Genomic DNA, 19,472 nt, shown 5'->3' on the forward strand with positions numbered 1-19,472 from the left:
AGCACATCAGCACATGCTGTTCTCCCGGCAGTGTTCCGTTTTTAAGCTTCTTTTCTTTCGCGTTAGTCTCCTTCTTCTGTGAAGTTATCTTAGATAACTAAAGAATGAAAAACGGGGTGAGAGCCTCCCAAAATAAATGGGAAAAATGCCACGCTTGTGATTCTTACTATTATTTTTTTGCTACGGGGTGGGACAGCGGAAACAGTTACCTGTGTGTTTAGTAAGATCTCTTCTGTTGCTATGTCCTTCCTGTCTGACAAGTCCTAATTTATGTTGATACGGTGACAGGCCTTGGTCCTGCAATTTGCTGGGTGTGGACAGGCTGATGTGCATCTGTGGAAGGCCTGGGGAAGGTCTGGTTTTGAATCTAGTGTCTCAGTGCAAAATTTTTTACAGAGTTGAAGCCAGACTGTGGAATTAATAATGCTGCGTTGGGATCTGTTGAAATCAAGAGAGAAGATTTCTTATTAGTGTTTTACTTCTCATTATTAAACTTTGTCCTTTTAGCGGATGGATGAGGATGAGTATCTAAAACTTGACTTTTTAATGTAAGGCGTCACGGTGATAGTTTTGAAGAGAAGCAAATGCTATGGAGAGAACATTTATAGGACTAGTTATAAACCTCTGCACAAACCTTTAAAAAACAAAAAACCCTCAAACCTACCAAAACTTGCGGTTGCGTATATTAAGTGATCGCAAGCAGTAAGAACATGGAAATGGCTGGGTCCTGGGTGTTCTGACAGTAATTCTGAACTATTTAGAAGTGACAGAGTGAAACTGCAGAAATGCCGATGATGCTGTGATGCTGACTCGTGTGGGGCTAAATCGGTGGTAGGAGTACTGTAGCAATACTTCCTGAAAAGTTTCAGAGCTGGTCTAATTCCACACACTGGAGGGCATGCATGGGTACGCCAGCTATGAGTGATAATGAATATGTCTGGTACAATTTGGATATACACTCATCTCCATAAAACTAGACTGCTTCAGTGTAGACATAGAGAAGGCCCTTTACTGTCATTTGGTTACTGCAGTTCTGCGGTAGATTCACATTAGACTTGTATCGGTCTGTTGATTTGTGCAGTCCTCCTGTAGTTTTGCTTAAAAACCAAATAAACACATTTTGATACCTAAAATGTAGGACTAAAATGCACGACTGAAAATTAAAAGCACACCCTTCCCCCTTTTTTTTTTTCCCCTGACACCTCCATCTCTTTTTGTAGAAACGGTAACTCTTTTTACTGAGTGATTTTAAGGGTCACTTTCGTGTAATCTGACGAAACTACAAAATAGAGGCTTTTGCTTATAAATCTTAGGGTCTAGAACTGCCTGTTTGTTGTATTTGGGAACAGATTAAATCTTTGATAAGGCTGACAGCTTGAAATAGCGTGTATAATCTGTGTATGTCCAAGAAACTTTTATCTGAAACGGTCAGGGAAAAAAGATAAATGTCGCTTAAACAATTCTACCATAGCACTTGGAAATTAATGTCCGTTTATTTTTAGCAGTCTTTTTTTAATGCTGCTTTATCATGCTTTGTCAATTGCCAATTTTATTTTCTTTAAAATTGGCTGTTTGAGCAAGTGGTTTATGATGACACAGGGCTCTTATGCTCAGTAACTTTAGTTTGTTCAGTTATTCCGTTCTGTTGATATATGTATCAGTTGTTTGGGATGGGGAATCTGATACAAGTTCTAGACAGAACAGTTGAAACTTGGGGCTTACAAAAGTTGGTCTTATAACGTCCAATAAATGAGTAGTGATCCGTGGGTTCGAGCATGGTTGTCCGTTTGGCCTTCTGAATACTTGTCATGGAGTATGTTTTCTGTGAATCGGAGCTCAGTCTATAAGGTTTGGTAAGTGACTTCATAGCTGGTACCTGCAAATCAGTCAACAGTGTATGTGTTACTGAATGATCATACAAATTAGTTTTGAATTTACTTCATCTGAAAAACCACAAGATTGTTTAAGCACATGATCAATACAATCAGATGGCGTGAATATAAATAAAATGGAAAAATAAAGCAAGAACTGACAGAGTTCAGTGATCATAGATTTGGAATGTTCTTCTTTAAAGCACTTTATCCGTTAGCCTAAATAATTTAAATGTATTTAATGTTAGCTTATGCCACATGGTATTGAAGTTGAAAGGCTTTCCTAGGTTATCCAGCACTTACTGTGCAGAGTAGCCTTCTGTGCAGAGTAGCCTCTACGAGTCTAAAGAAATTATTGTCATTTGAATTATGATAAATTAGTATCACTTTTTTATCAATTGTCCTCTAACAGGTATATGCAAGACAGTCTAATTTTGGATGAGGCAACTGAGTATGAATACTGAAGCGTAACGCTGCATTTATAAGCATTAACTGAAGTAATTGAAGGCCTCAAAGTCAGTCAATCTGGAGAGCTGCATTGCTTCCTACTTTAAGAATTTCTGAGGGTTTGTTGTCTATTGCTAAAGAAATCTATTCTGCTCTAGCAGGTTCAGGAACAATCTGATTTGGAAATGAGTGAGGTTCTTCACCTTTATAAAAAGCAGAAGGAAACACTGCTTTTTTTTGTTTCGTTGTTTTGAGGCAGTTTGTTGTGTGATAAAGGTGTTGGGGCTGGGCATCCAGAGCGTCTCCACTAAAGTCTGTAACTTTCTCTGGATTTACCCAGGTATGAATGCAGAGAGTGGAACTTAATCTAAAATACAGACACTTTGACATAAGAACACTTGTGTCTGGTCTGAGACATCCGGGCATCTGACTGTCTTTACTATGAAATTACAAGTAATTATGTTATAGAATTGAAGGACTGTGACAAAGCATTTCTATTGGGATTTACTTGTTCTACGTGTATGGGAGAGTAGTAGCTTGTATTTTAAATGGCAGTTGTGTGGCTTGGATGGACAAATATGTCTCCGTAGAATCGTCTCATGTCATGCAAAACCTATTTTGCATGAGTTAATTTGATATTAATGAAATGTTTATTGCCTGTGGCATTATTATCCTGTTTTTGAATAGATTGGTAAAATGTTGTAAAAAGTCTTAAAACTCCATTTGCCCAAGGTAGTGTGAAATTCATGTGTGGTCTGCCTCCCCCTTCCCACTTTTTCCTTGAAAATGTTTTTAGTACTTGTGCTTGTAGAGTTTTGCCCTGCAAGCATGTATAAGCCCCTGGATCATCTGCATTTGGGCTGGGGCTTAAATTTGGATTTGTAACAACAACAAATGGAGCCCTAGCTGATGGATGTTGTTGCTTTTCTGATCTGAACTGCTCTCTGTAAATTATTCTATAGCCCAGGTGTTTTCTAAAGCATTACTTTGGCGTATTCCTGTTTCCTCTCTCAGTTGAGAAATACATCGTGTTACCAGTCTGCATGAATCGTGCCCGATGAACAACAACTGCTTGGGCACCACCAGACTTCTTTTGGGGGTTAGCTGCATTCCTTAGATGTCAACAAAAAGTGTACTTTGAGGCAATTTGGGGATTTTTTGCGCTCAGTGTCTTTACTGGGCTTCACAATGCTGCGGTGTGGTCTCTTTGCTTGTGTAGTTGCAGAGAACAGTTGCAATCTGACTGCTGCCACCACAGAAAGACCCTTCCTTATTTCCAGTGTCCCGAACAGCAGCTAGGATACAGCCAGAGGAACCAGCAGACTTTAGTGCTAGTTTAGGGGCTGACTTCTTTGGCTCCCAGAGGTTATGCTGCTCTGGCTGTAGCTGTTAAGAGGTGGTTGTTTTCTAAGTATGTCGACAAAATATGTCAACACTGTTTTGTGCTATAGCACCTACAAAAATCTGTGTATAACATTTTTTAATTATTTTTTTTTAAATTTTATATATATATTCTGGAGAAAGAAATTGTGACCTCTTAGAAGGGGAATTGAAGATACTTCAAACACAGTAATAATCCCCCTTTCCCTCCTTCTGAATTAGCTAGTTCATCTTTTGCAGAATTTTGGGATTGACACATCTGCTAGTGGAGCTTTGGGGTAGTAGTTGCAACCTCTAGTAGTTGCTAATTCTTCAGTGGTACCAGTCAAGTTGTTCTAGCAATGAATTGTGGCCTTCTTCCAGTGTAAAAAATGAGAAGATGGTTACTGAACAAACGATATGACTGTAGTTGTATAAGTATACCAATATAGCTGCTGGGAGGGAGGTCTGTCCTAGAGAAATAAACTGGTTTTGTAATACAGAATAAACCATACTGTCAGGATTCTAACAGTAGACAGTATCTGAGAAGGAGAAAATAACCATGTGCTTATTTAATGTTTGTGAAGTTTGCTGAAATGGGAGTTTTTTGTGTTCTTACTAGAATCAGCTTAACACCAGCCCCTCCACTGCGTATCTTTTTGTCTTAGTGTGTTTCTGGTGTATCTATACAGGGCTTTGTGAGGTGTTATAATACCTTCCAGGATTTATTTGCAGAGTTTGGGAAGGGGGAGACTCTATTTTAAGGAGCTGGAGATGCAACCTTCTCTCTTCTGTTGTTGGAAATCTGTTCCTTAAATTTTGGAACCTTGATTATAATTTGTTAGGAATTGTGGCAACGTTAAATTTTCAAGGCATTTTGATAATATTGGGTTAACATTCTATTAAGGAATTTACTTGCAAAATAGATTTTTCTAGACCTGTGTTGTCCCTTCACATGTAGATTCAGTTTGTAGTAGGAGGCAATGTGGAAAGGAAGAAAACTACTTAAAAACAAAATGTTTTAGTTCTGCTGAACAAATGAACAGGATATTTTTCGTGCTGAACACTCAGGAGTCACATATCTTACGTTACTGTAATTAAGATTTATGTCATTAGTTTCAAATAAACTTGGAATTTAAAATGTAAAAAAATCAGTTATTAGTAAGTTCTGTTTTGGATTAAGGCACTAATCTTTTTTTCTTAATCCTGACAACTATATAGCAAAAATAATCACATTGAAATGTAAGCTTTCTTTTTTTCCTCCTCTCCTTCCTTCACTTTTTGCTGTTGAAACTTTTTCCCTGTAAGTATCATTAATGCTCACTTAAAAAAAGAAAACGAACGAAAAAAAGGTAAAAAAAAAAATCTCTTTAAATGTATATCCCTAATTTCTTTGTAGGAAAATTAGAACTTTCAGTTAAGATGCACTTTGTCTTTGTTTAGTTAGTGGTTGATTAAACCTAACTGGTTTAATCACGAACTGGTTGGTTTAGTTTGAATAGCTTTTGCTCTTGCATCTAAACCAGCTCTGCTGGGAGAATGAAGGCTGTTCGAACAGTGAAAGTCAGAGAAAGAATTTTAACAAGGTAAGAGGGAGGCTGAGAAATCCATCATTCTCTGCCTTTCAGTAAAGCTTACGAGAAACATTTGGAAGAAGACAACTTTGAACCTGAAATTGAAAAGGATGGTTTTGTGGTTAAGGAATTGGTTTGCGCTGTGGAGATGTGGATTCTGGTTGGAGAACTGCCACGGACATTTCTCTTTTACCCAGGCAGGTAACCCAAGTTCCTTGTTCCTCAGCTGCTTGTGTCACATGGTGTCAGGGCTGCTTATGCCTATGCAGAGGATAAATTTATATGACGCTTAATAACCTAATGCATAAGATGCTTGATGATAATGTAAGAAAAAAAAATATGTTTAAAACGAATGAGACTCAGGCGTTTTCACTTAGGCAGTATATTTGGCATTTGCAAGTGCACTTCAGAGCTGAGCAGCAGTCTTGTACCAGAGGGAATGAAGTGACAGACAAAATGAAAGCATGGTCTTCCTTTCACCCAGATGTCACACTTAGCTTTCAGACAGTGAAAAGAAGTGGCAGTTGGCACTAACACTGAAGCACTTACTTACCCTTAGCTGGGTTTTGTTATTACTAGCTCATTTTGCTGCTGGCTTTTTGAATGGTGATTTCTGTGCTTAGCAATGCAATGATAAATGTAGTTAGAGGGAGTACACATACACTTGCTGGCTCGTTTAAAAAAACTGCACCAGGTTATGAATATGGATTTTGTTCATGTAGGAGAAGTGACAGTAAGCTGTTAAACTAAGTAATGCACCTGGAGTCTTTTTATGAGTGTATAAGAAAAGTATTAATTTCCCCAGTCATTTTATATTTAAAAACAATTGTTTAATAATAAGAATGTATTTGGGCTTTAGCTTCTCCTAATATTCTTACTTTGTTCTTTATGATGTATTTAAAAGGCTGACCCTTCTAAGTAAAAAGGATGTTAAAAATTGCCATAATATTGGTTTTTAATGTAAAATTATATTTGTTAAATATGTATTATAATAAATGATGAAACAAAAAGTATTGAATTTGGTTCAACTAAAAATGCTGACTATTCTTGGTCCCAATACACTTCCTCAACTTTATTTTCAAGGATCTTGTCATTGTGCTTTAGATCTTGTAGGCTTTTGTGGATATCTTAGCGAGATGTCTGATTACTTTTTGGAACCTAATCCAGGGAGGCAAAGTTTGCTTAGTATTTAACTGTTGCATATAAAAATGTTTCAGTAAACGCTGTCTAAATGCTACTGCACTTCTCTTTCCAAGATGGCATTTAATTAGGAGGTAATTTAAAGTTGAAGAATGTAGGTCCTTAACTATCCAGTTCTGTAGCACAAGCCATAGAATTTGTCATGGTTTCTGTTCCACCTAGACTTGTGTTTCTCTTTGGATATATATCTTGAGAATTTTTCTTCCAGTGATAGCGGATTCTTCACCATAGCTATGGTGAAGATGAGGGTTAAAGCTTGCCCAGCTTTAATCACTACTTGAAAAATTGCCTGTTGTTCTTAATACATGTCAGCCTTTGACTTTTCACTGAATCTCATTATCCTGGTTGTGTATGAGACTGAAGATACCTCTTACCATATTGAATTTCTATGTGCAGTCTTTTTAGGCAGGCTAGGTTATCTTTTGTCTGTATTTGGAGTATATAGACCAATGGAGTTTTCTTGCTGCAAGTCAGATCTCCCAGTAATTTTAATAATTTATGATAGTTCTGATTATTATTTGGTATTTCAATGTTTTTCTTCACATGTGGACACCAGAACTATGTGCAGTTTCAGTTGTGGTTGCACTGGGGATCAAATACTGGGGTAATGCATCCCATTTCCTCCAACTCAATATTACCTGCTTAAAACATTCAAAGACCATTAGCTTTTTAGGTTTCCATAATTATTTTTTGAAAACTAGGTTGTTAATTTTGCCTCGTAAGTTTAACTGTTAGTCTAATTACACACAACGCTGAGACCTCATATTCCCTGGTGCTGCCTGGGTTCTCCAGACAAGTACCTTCATACCCACGCTCTTGTTACTTCCTACTTGCTTTGCTTAAGCAGTCTGTGGCGCAACACCCCGGTGTGTGTTACACCGTTTTCTCCTGATATCCAGTATACTTCTTGATCCGGTAACATATGGCATAGTACTACCAAAATTAGTGCCAGAAGCGTCAAAATGAAGAGTAGCACTTAACAATCCTTTTTTGGATGGGAAGGTGATGAAAAGGAGTGCTGTGGGAGCTGTCTCCCTGCAGTGTGCTCTCTCCACGGTTAGCATGTTTTTGCATATCCCCAGTGATACTTCTTGGGCTTTCTCATGGTGTGTGTATGCCCTGTTTTTGAGGGGGTAAAAATAGTAGTTAATTATTTGTTTACAGAAGACAATAATTTTAAAATATAGTTGAGGAAGCTGATTATTAGTTGGAAGAATTACTTGGACAAAATAATCAGTAGATTTTCCTTACCCTGAATTTTTATGAGTCAGTGCTTTTCCAGGTAAATCCTCTGTCTTGTAATTATGACTTTCTTGTCACTAAATGTATGATTTTATTTTGACAGTATTGGAATGCATGTTGTTTGCTGATGATAGCTTATTTTTGTCATCAGCAATCTTTATGGAATTTTTTTTTCCCCAAACAAAGAAATGCCAAACATTCCCTGCACTTGAGTCACAGCGACCCCATGCAATGCTACAGGCTTGGGGAAGAGTGGCTGGAAAGTTGCCTGGCAGAAGAAGATCTGGAGGTGTTGATCGACAGCCGGCTGAACATGAGCCGGCGGTGTGCCCAGGCGGCCAAGAAGGCCAACGGCATCCTGGCCTGTATCAGAAATAGTGTGGCCAGCAGGAGTAGGGAAGTGATTGTCCCCCTGTACTCGGCACTGGTGAGGTCGCACCTTGAATACTGTGTTCAGTTTTGGGCCCCTCACTACAAGAAGGACGTTGAGGTGCTGGAGCGTGTCCAGAGAAGGGCAACGAAGCTGGTGGAGGGTCTGGAGAGGAGCGGCTGAGGGAACTGGGGTTGTTTAGCCTGGAGAAAAGGAGGCTGAGAGCAGACCTTATCGCTCTCTACAACCGCCTGAAAGGAGGTTGTAGCGAGGGGGGTGTCGGTCTCTTCTCCCAAGTGACAAGCAATAGGACAAGAGGAAACGGCCTCAAGTTGTGCCAGGGGAGGTTTAGATTGGATGTGAGGAAGAATTTCTTCACCAAAAGGGTTGTCAAGTATTGGAAGAGGCTGCCCAGGGAAGTGGTTGAGTCACCATCCCCGGAGGTGTTTAAAAGACCTGCAGATGCAGTGCTTAGGGACATGGTGTAGAGGTGGACTTGACAGTGCTAGGTTAATGATTGAATTTGATGATCTTAAAGGTCCTTTCCAACCTAAATGATTCTATGATTCCAAAGCTAAGAACTGATTGCCAAGGAACTCTATTAGAAATACATTCAGTCAAAGATCCTCATTTAGTTGTATTTTGAGGCTGGCTCCATCTTTTAACTGTTTTTCAGTGCATTTAATGTGTCTTGTTAATTTTTTTTATTGTACTTAAAACTCAGTGCTGCCTGCATTAGAACATTGCTTCAGTGCTGTTAATATTATGAAGCAAACTTGTGATATCAGAAACCTAGCAGGTTTTCTGGAGGAGATTTGTTTTTAGTAAATGCGTACTGATTGGTGATAATTATCTTGCTTTAAATATCTTTTGTTTGTTTAAAAATGTACTGTATCAGCTGTTGCATTATTTTATTAAGCATTGGATAGAATGAGAGCAATTAACTGGGCTGTTGCATTTATACTTTTTAAAATGTTTGCATAGTGTAGTTTCCTTCAGTTTGGGAACTTTCCCATTGTTTTTGGTGGAAAGGAGCTGCATGCACTAAGTATTGATGAACCTTAGCGTTTTGAGTCATTCACTATATGCTTGATGAAACCTAACAATTTTGTTGGTAGTATTTTTCTGATAAAATTACAGTTTAAAATTTGGAGTGTTATTCTTCAAAATAAAAGGCAGGGCTACACTGATACGTAGTATTAATTGCTGTATGCTTGGTGCTTGTTTCAGGACCCATCTACAGGCTAAATGCGGTTGCTATTGTCTATCTCTTAGTCCAGTGCACCCACTTAAGAGTGTTGTACAGCATTTGCAGGTGCCTTAAGGTATTTGACTGACAAGACCTTAGGCTATCAGTCAGATGGTTGTAAATTGAAATCCCTAAATTAACATTTTTCGGCAGTTTTGAAGAAGTTACTACTACAAGTTCATATATCAAGTACATATTTCTCAGTTACCTAAGAAATGGCTTTTCTTCAACTACACAGCCTTTCAGAGGTTACCTGTTGCAGTATTAAGAGTTGCGCCTTATATAGTGTGCCTTTCATCAGGTTCTCAAGAGTTTTTATAAAATAAGTCAGTGGTGTTTATTTGATTTGCTTGAGAATGGACTTGGAGCACAGTTAAGAATTGTGACGGGACAACTTGTCTAGGTCATTCAACAGTATATTTAAAAGTTAGAGGAAGTACATAAATATAAGTTGGGGCTCTGTGTTGATAAAGCTTCTGCGTTTACCTTACATACAGAATTGTGAACCACACTGCCACTTATAGCTCTATTGGTTGCTACATCTTTCATTGAGATGGGATGATGCTTTTATGTAAGGGGCACATGCACACTGTGGGAAAATGTATGCACTGGAGTTAGAGTAGTATGTTTAACCTCACCAGGAGAGGGGTGCTTGTGTTTTTCTAGCTTTGGAATATGAAGAAAACCTTCCTAGTAAAAGGAGAATAGTTTAAGCCAGGCATTCTGCTATTATTCTCCTTAAATTTATAAAATTAAAAAAAAAAAGGCGGGGGAAGAGGGGAAATGGTGAACTTCTTGTCTGTTGCCGTTGTTTGGAGCTGGCAGAGAATTGAAGAAGAGTTGTATCAGGTTTCTCCGTACTGCTTTTATCATGGTGACAGGAGGAAGGTAATGAACTTGGTCATGAAAAAGATACTGAAGTGTAGGCAACATGGAGAAGCAAAATGTGTTATTCATTGCTGCAAGCATTTGGGCATTTTGCACTGGCACAAAAACTTCTCCTGAAGGTGGTTTTTTGTGGTGGTGGTTGGTTTTTTTTTTTTTTGTGCCTTATCACAGTAAGCTTTTTATAGAAGCTCCTGCTCTTGAAAACGGAATAGAGAGATTTCTCTCTCTCTCTCTCTCTTTTTTTTTTTTTTTTAGAGCTGGAAGCTTTGCCTTCCACACCGTAAGGTGTAGTGTGGGTTTTGCCTTTCCTTTCCCCCCCTGTTTTATTTTACCTGGTTAGTAGGCTTTGCTTTTGTGACTGTTCACAGTCATGTTCACAGGGTTCATGTATTAAACTTTATCTTATTTTTATTATGCAAGTGCAAGGAAAGGGTAGTTTGGCAATAGAACAAGGGAGGAAAGAAGAGATGTAGAACGGTGAGAGAGATTTAGAAAAGGAGTTAAAGCCTCTGGAGGAGGACTGATGGAAAGAGAAGAAACAGAAGAGAGAAGGAAGTAGATACTGAACTGAAGACAGCACAAGGATAGACCTTTACCACTTTTTAACAAAAGAAAGTCTGGAAATCATAAAACATGAATTCACAATGAAGTCTTGGGAAGCCAAGTGAGATAATTTTCTCTTATTTATTAATTCTAATACTGCCATTAAGAATGGCACACAAGAAGTAGAGAGGAAATTAGTATTTTCTAAATTGCAGAATGCGTAGTTGTAGTGAGGATTTTTCTGGTTTTGCTTTCTTCCCTCCGCCACCTTCTGTAGCAGACCTCATTTCAGACTAGTAGATGACTGATATGAATAGCAGCTGCAGGAAGCTACTGACAGTGTCCACCTGGATATATATTAACGTGCCAGACTTACCTTTGCCCTTTTAAACACAATATTGTTTATGTGGGAATTCAAGCATATATGATGATGAAACTGTTTTCCTGTTAAAGGTTATAAGTATTGTTTCTTCATTTTTGATTAAAACAATGAGGATCTGGATTTTCGTAGAACAGTGTTTTTAGAAATATATGTATAAAGCAGCAACCTAATGCATAAAGGTCTTTGGAAATAATTGTTGCTCGCAAATCTAAATACGCTTTCTTCGGAAGGATCATGGCTAATACACTGCATATCTCACAACATATTGATGAAACCACCCTCTCATGGACTCTGTGGACTCTATACATATGTTTCTAAGAAACAGTGTTGACAAGATACTCTGTTGTGAAGATGGCTGCATATCAACTGTCAGGATAAAGACCAAACATAGAAACTTAAACTTCTCATTTCAGTCAATGAATTGATAGTCCTAAGAATAAAGGCAAGGCAAACCCTATTGGACTGCAAAGTATTGGCACAGAAAGCTGAAAATTTCCAACTATCCTAAGATGATGCAGCATGTAAGAAAGGTCTGGTTTCTGCAAAGCTTTGTTTGAACTAGCTGGGGTGGAGAAGAGATGGAAATGAGCCAGCATGCTGATGTTGCAAGCAAGATCCTTACTTTGTATATTGTATTTTTTTCCATATGATGCATAAAGAAAATACTGCATGGTCTTGGATATGTTCATTCTTTCCAGCCAGGAACTTTTAGACTATGGATTAAAAAAAAAAATAATAAAAAAAAATTCAAAAGCTAGGAAGAACAAGCAGAAAGGAAGACATAAAATTGAGAACTTCAAAAATTCCCAAAGCAAGACCTTAACTTGCCTTTTGCATTTTTTCTTCTATGTAAATATATATTAAAAATATATGCAGCTCAAAAAATGGCATTACTGTAACATAGCTGAGTTCTCAGCCCGTTGTATATGAGAGTGGAATGAATATTACTTGTTGAACAGGTTCTGTCAGTGAAATAAATTTTAAATGAAACTTGCAGTTGGGAGAAATGCCAACATTCATGTGGTTCCATTTTGAGAAGCCAGATGATAAATTATCTGCATTTTGAAAGTGAAAAATAACAGCTGCTATAAACACTACAGTAAAAACACAGAACAAATTTAAAAACAGATGTTTTATTCCATCAACTTGCACAAAAAAATCACTGTCCAAACAGAAGTGTTCAGAAAGGATTTGTCTGCTAGAAGGTATCTGGTAGTCCATGTATTCACTTAGAATATATCATAATAATTTGTGTCTAAAACAGCTATAGAGAATATACCCTTAGTGAATTATATAAGAAGTACAGTGTGGAATGAGGGAGGAATGAAGAACTGGTTTGAGGACTGCTGTCTCCTGGCATCATGTATATGTCTTTCTCTACCTGGAAATTACCTTTAAAGTTTTTGTGTTGCTTTTGCAGGGTAATCAGCTCTTGTTATTATGTGTGTCTTCCACATAAATTATATGAGTAATGTACATATGTCCACAAGCCTCACGTTCATCTAGCTATTTTTGGCAGTTATCAGAAAAGATCAAGAAGCCAAATTCTTGAATTGGCATTATAACTCTGATGACCTAGATTGAAACACCTTTTCATCTGAAGTGTGCTTGTCTTCATCAAACTGTTTTACTTGTCTGTTTTGTTAGAAATGTTATTAATACTTTGAACACACCATAATATATTAAAGAAAAAAAAGCTGGCAGTGAGCTTGCATCCTTGTCAATATTGCAATACATTACTCATACTCTCATAAAAATAAAGACAGCTTACTAAAACTAAGTTGTAGCACAACTGTTCTCTTCTTTTAAACTCTCAACACCATATTTTATGGTGATAGTGTTTTCTTTTAAAAAAAAAAGTTTTATTTTTCATCTGAGAATACCATAGGTACTTCACAAAATTTGAACGAGCCTCAGATGTGATGCTTACACTACTGAGGTTAGAGGAAGAGGTGCTTGATCTCTAGCTAAGCATGGCTTTCCTCATTAAATCATTGCCAGGTGTAATATATATGTTTTTCTTTTCTTGGTGTAAAACTGAGATCCACAAGTGGCTTTCATTGATTACAAGGTAGTTTTCAAACCTAAACATTAATCTTTCAGTTTACAGGAAGGTTATTATATCTTGAGGTCTCTTATTCCTTGATGTTTTTAGCTGTGGACTAGAAAACAACACTGAAGAGTTGCTGGCTCCTGGCAGTGATTCCCGCTGAGGACAGGGCATTGCAAAACAAGGATGAGCTATGAAGGTCTGGCAAAGAAGTCAGTGAACTGTGATACAACCTCTATAAAACTTTGCTGACTCAAGGCAGCTAATTGAAAATTTATGCTATAATATCCATTGATGGGATGTGGTTATGCTTTGAACCTCACTGGATTGCATTATTGTAAGACAGTACGGTCAGTATCTTTCTCTTGAATGTTCTTGTTCTTAAAAAGTTGGCTTCAACAAAATAGCTTCTGAATATTGACAAGATGTCAACTTGAAATCTAGTTGATCTAAAAATACACTAGGAGTAGTTTTGGATATACTTGAAACTTTTTCTGCCATTTTTTAAACATATAACGATAATATGAACTACTTACACTTGCCAGTCCTTAACATAATGTGTACTGAGAAAAAAAGATTCTTATGTAGTACAGTAATCTTTACTAATACAGTTACTTCCTGTTGTAGAAGATCTCTCTGTATGAATTCCATGAATTTATTTTAAATTGACTGGGCAATCATGCTGTACTTTCCTTGCATCTCCATCCGTCTGTTGCCAGTGCCTCTGTTCTCTTTGGTTTGTTCAAGCTTTTTTGGACATCCTAAGGCATTTTTGTAATTCTGTATTCTGTTCGTAAAAACTACAGCTATAACTGATGCAAGTCCTGTCCAGTTAAGTCTATGTATACATTTGATTTAATGCTTACCAGGCTTCATACAGTATGTCTGCATTTGTTCCACACCCAGTAAGGAATGCAGTTTAGTGTGCCAAGTAGATTCATCATCAGGGAGACAGTGAAATGCAAGAGATCTGGAAGTTGCTGATAAAATGTGTGGTTCAGATTTTTCTTTTCCTTTTCTTCCTTTCTCTCTCTCTCTCCCTCTGGGAGGGCGCTTTAATCTAAACGTGCTTTTGAGGCTTATTTCAGAATATCGTTGTCTCTTCCCAAGTCCCAAATTGCACTGGTTAGGGGAAGGTTGGTAATTTTCCCCAGAAGTGAAAGCTGGGGCACCTGACCTGGGGGTGGTTCTGTCTAGCTGGGTCTCTTTGCTTCTGGATGAGAAAAACATAGCCAGAGACTGGAATACCAGAAACTTCTAATTCCTTGGTTTTCTTCTGTCATTAACTAACTTGCTAACAGGACTGCTAGTTCCCACCCCAGTTGTTATATTTTGATAGTAAAAACCCTAGTGAAAATGTAATTATGCTGGGAAAATAATGACTTCACTGGTACTCTTATACTTCTTTTTTAATTAAGATGCTAATTTAGACTTGATAGTCATAAGGAGCTATGAGAACAGCCAGTATCTTGAAGCAAAGCTCTCAGATGTGAGTACAAACATGAGAATCAGTTGCAGACAGTAAGCAATTGATAACCTGTCAGTTGTGACAGCCTTGTTCAGCTGCTCTGTCCTTCCCAGGGGGTCAGAGGTTCAAATTGCAAGTTTCATTTTGCAGCTTTCTGGTAATCCAGTGCTTTTCCAGCCTTTATGTCCTTGCATGCCCTGTGCTGCTTGCAGGGTATAGGCTGGTGAAACCCACATTTTGGGACACTCTTGAGTGTTTTGTTGTGGCGGTTTCTGATGGCTGGCATTGACGGCTGCCTGCAGCTCTGCTTTGGTGTGCTCAGCACTATGTGGCCTGGAGTTCATCTGCGTCTGTGAGCTCAGACTGGTGTTAGTTGTTGAGCTATACTAAATCAATTCACAGCCCCTGGGCCCAACAGTGAAGGTTAGGTTGCAGTTATGGCATAGCTTACTTCATTCAGTGTGGTGGTTTAAATGTTGTTGGCCAAAAGAAATCCTGTAATATATACTGTGTTTTTGCTATGCTGTGGACTAAAGGCTGGCAGATCGTTCAAACCTAGACAAAGCTCAGGGCTCCCTGTAGCACACTGTGCTCCTCTCAGTGTGGGAGAAGTATTTGAAGTGTCTCCCTGTGCATGACCTTTTGTAGAGGGGTCAGATGGCTGTGAAGGCTGGTAGGAGGCTTAGGTGGATGCTCCTTGGGCATAGAGGTTCTGGTGGGAGTTCCTGAGTTGAGGGATGAGCTGTGGGAAATAGCTGGACCTTCTAAGCAGACTGTAGCAGCTTACAACTGTTAAGCCTCATAACAGATTCTTATCTTTTCTTTATGCTAGTTTTTAAATGAAAGAATTAAAGCCTTGAGGAAAAGAGCTGAACAGATGCCAGATATAGTCTTGCTTCTTCTTGTGCTGAACAAACAGGTTGGCAGTTGAATATGAAGCTTTTCTGTAGGATCAGATAAATGGTATGAATCCACCTGTCCTCCTTCCCATGTTCTAAGGATCTCTCTCCTTTCCCATTTATTTGATCGTGGTTTTGATACTGTGACAGCAAGTGTAGGGGAAGTAGTGCTGTAGGAGATGGACTGAAGAGAAGAAAACATTTGAAAGTAAGGAGATCAGATATGAAAATGTTATGTGCTAAAAATTAGAGATGGATGAGCTGTGACCTCAGGTTCCAGAGAGGAGGCTAATGATATGAAGCCTTTCTGGGCTTTGTTCCCCTTGAGCTTAAAAATTGATTTTTCAGAAGTGACATTTGAACAGATTGAACACAAGAGGCATGGAATAGGTGTTTCAACTGAGGGAGCTGGGAAGCTTAATGGAACTGTTAGTAGTAATAGGGAGAGCAGCTAGTATAGGAAAAATTATAGTGCAGTTTCTCACAGATTGCTTATTTGAGATCGTGTCAGGACATCAGGAACAGATGTCTGAGAGACTGAAAATACCTACTGTACTCATGTTGAGTTTTGACATTCGTTAAATAATTCCCTCAACTGGATTTAATTATTGGAATGCTGAATTGCAAGCTTTTTGAAAGGAAAATAGCAGAATTATGAAACTGTAACTTAGTTCTAGAAATGTGAAAACTGCTGGATCTCTGCTCTGGCAATTTATTTATTATCTCTACTTGTTCTGTGCTTATGTTTTTGGTTTGGTGGTTTTTTTTTTTTCCTAATAGCATTGTCATCTACTAGGTACTTGGACTAATTGTGATGGGTCTCTTCTGTTTTAAAGAGAATTTTATGCTTATGAGTGCGTTTATTCTACCCCCCTCCTGCCCCCTTTCTGTATGCATTTGCCAACACTGGGTTCAGAAGTTCTGTTAAGTTGTGGCACGTTTATACTGGTGAAGGAAAAAATGACCACCTTATGGCTTTCCCTTCAGGGGAAAGAAGTTCTGTTTCTTGAAATCCCTGCTACTGAATTTCTTCCTGAAATTCTTTTTCTGCATCATTTCCTGCTCTGTCATCGTTTCAGGGACTGCATAGTAGGAAGCTGGCTATTGCAGTTCTAACAGCAAGCATGGGGTTTACTAGAGGAGTCTTAAGGAAACACTTAAAACTATTGCTGGCGTTTTAGTCTGTTATTAAGGACTTTTTCCTCCAAGTGTATTTAGGTTATGTGTGTTTTTTTTTTAAAACGGTCCTTTTATCATACTGTCTGCTTGTCACTGCTCAGAATGAAGTGAAAAGCAGAGAGGATGCCTTGTCAAATGCTGCAGTGCAGGACCAGTGTGAGTGCCGAGGAGCGTGGTGAAGGCAGGTAGTAGGGTACCGAAGAGCACTGCAGAGCAGGAGTGACCTTCAAATGTCAAATCTCTGTTAGAAAACAGGACTTACAGTTTGTGCTCCCTAAAGTGAAGAAGTAATACTTCTTTACAATGTTTTCTTTTGAGAAATAGTGAGTTTTTAGAAATGGCTGTTAAAAAAAAAAAACATCTCTCTGTAGTTCCAATTTTCAGTTGGGACTAACATTTCTTTGGGTTTCCCCCCCACCCCACCCCCCGTTTTTTTGCTTGAACATTTCTGATTATAATTTGGGTGTCTCAGATACAATGAGTGAGAGGAGTTATTTTGTTGGGGAAGGGGGGGAATAATGGTATACATTCTGAAGCTCTCAAATGGTATCTTGTCTGTTTGAGGTGCCAGATAAGAGAAACTAACAGCTAAGGAGCAGCATCTATTAAGACTATTTGCAAATAGTTGATAACATTTGGGAATAAACTAAAAGAAAACTACAAGCAAGTGGTTAAATAGAGAAATACTTAACACAGCATTGATTTTTATCATAATTAGGGACAAGGAAAAAAGATAGAAGGAAGAGCTTTTTGAACTGCACTTAAAGGAAAGACATTAAAATAAATTCTAAGTCATTACTGAATAGAACTTAGTGCAGTAGAGTAATTTTGCTTCTGATTTTTAAAGCTGAAGGCTTCGGGTAAATGAAGGAAAACATATTGCTTATAACTACTAGTTGAGGAAATGGTTAAGCTATAACAAGAAAGAAATATACGAAATTGGTTTTGCTATCATATTTTCATTGTTGGCATTATTTCTTTCATACCCATGTACTAGTTTATTGCAAAAGTGAAGAATTTAGACTTCTCTTTCGAAGCCATTGGTTCATAGCTGTTCATAGCTCAGAACTTCAGTTATGGCAAAGGAGCTCTTTTTATTTGTGTGGGAGGGTGGATTAGATCAGCAATTTCTGAATTGCTTTTATAACTAGCGTAATTGTAACTGTAAGAGTGACAACAGAAATTATGTTTTTAAAAAGTTACTAGTGAGTTTGTGCCTTTTTGTAGAGCAGACTGATTGCTTTTGTATTAAGAATGATGTCAAATTTTATTTAAAAGTACTTGCTTGCCAGCTGATCAGCCAATATGACTCTTCTCAGTAATTCAGTAAGATATAACGAGGGATTTGACAGAAACATATGTAATGTAATGTAGTAGGCTCCTGAAAAATACCATTTTTAGTAATTTTAAAATTGATGTAGTACTGAGTACAGTGGAAACTAATTTGGCAGGACTGCTGGTGCTGAGTGGTGCAAATTGTTCTTACTATCTGTTTTCTTTGACTGTCGGTCTAAGATTCCTATTAGTAAAGTAGTTGGTCTAAGATTCCTATTAGTAAAGTAGTTGGTCTAAGATTCCTATTAGTAAAGTAGTTGGTCTAAGATTCCTATTAGTAAAGTAGTTGTTAGTGTGGGAGAGGCTGTGTTTTCAGCCTGGGAGAAAGCTGTTGCACGTAATTGCATAAAAGCTTACTTTCCAGGAGTGCGGAGTAGTTGAAAGTTGATATTGAAAGTTGATAATGGGGCAGCAAGTGAGCTTCTCTGTGTGCTGGACAAGCTGTCAAGTCACGACTGCTGTGTACGATAACTAATGCATGCGACCTTGTTGTGAATGAGTGGAACGCACCTCACTCAAAAGAGAGAAGCAGCAATATATTTTATTGAGGTAAAATAATAATTCAACAGAGTTCAATAAATTCGATGGAATTTAACAAAGTTTAACAAGGTTCAGTAAGTTGGATGGCAACATTCACCTTATTAATTATTGCATGGAAGAAACATGCAAAGGAAAATTGAGTTAGAATTGAGTTAGAATGATTCACACTGAGACTGGAGATACAAAGAGTGAGGAAGACCCTCCCGATGAGTCAGGAGGTTCAGAGTGGACCCCCTTGCTTTCTAAACTCCTTATGGAGCCTAGGTGTGGCTAGGTCCAATCTTAGACTTGGACAATAGTTTATGTCTAATGGAATTATCTATACAATGTTTATAATAATATTGATAGCTACATGGATTAGTAATGTTTCATTAATATTAATTCAGCATGCTAACAGTCACTTCCTGAGGATCTGTCATGGGTAAGGGATCTCTGCCTTGGGTAAGGAAGGATCTCTTAGTCTCAGGTAAGGAATCTCAAACCTTGAGAGGCATCCCTGTTGAAGGGGAGTCACCTGGCGTGCAGTCCAGCTGCAGTTCAGGAAGAGCTCCAATTGGGCCCATCCTGATGGTAATGTTTATAGAGTGAAGTAGTTGGCTGCTAGTCAATAGTATAGACAAGATATGTGTCTTCGTTTTAGCTCTGGTATCTTGTTCTGTACTTTGGTTATCTTGCATTTTTGAGTTTCAAAACCACCTTTCGAAATATTTTTCTAAGGCACCTTCACTCCCTTGTATGTCAGCCAGGAGCTTTCCAGCTCGCACGTTGAGCACAGGGTGTGAGGTCTGTTGCTCCTTAGTCAGCCTGAACCAAAGTACGGCTAGGGGTCAAGTGTATCCATCATATACCTACAGCTGAAAATATTGGCCAGTGGTT

The 19,472-nt window shown here is 38.2% G+C and overlaps 1 protein-coding gene across 1 annotated transcript in view; it reads left to right on the forward strand.

Moving 5' to 3' along the window:
• The window catches only part of OSBPL10 (oxysterol binding protein-like 10), a 122,072-nt gene that overhangs the window by 2,984 nt on the left and 99,616 nt on the right, over window positions 1-19,472 (forward strand). The window contains exon 2 of the mRNA XM_009324210.1: window positions 508-548. Coding sequence (XP_009322485.1) covers window positions 508-548 — 41 coding nt within the window. The remainder of the gene's footprint in view (window positions 1-507; window positions 549-19,472) is intronic.

This window comes from Pygoscelis adeliae, unplaced genomic scaffold, assembly GCF_000699105.1.
Source record: "Pygoscelis adeliae isolate BGI_AS28 unplaced genomic scaffold, ASM69910v1 Scaffold25, whole genome shotgun sequence".
Taxonomy (NCBI): Eukaryota; Metazoa; Chordata; class Aves; order Sphenisciformes; family Spheniscidae; genus Pygoscelis; species Pygoscelis adeliae.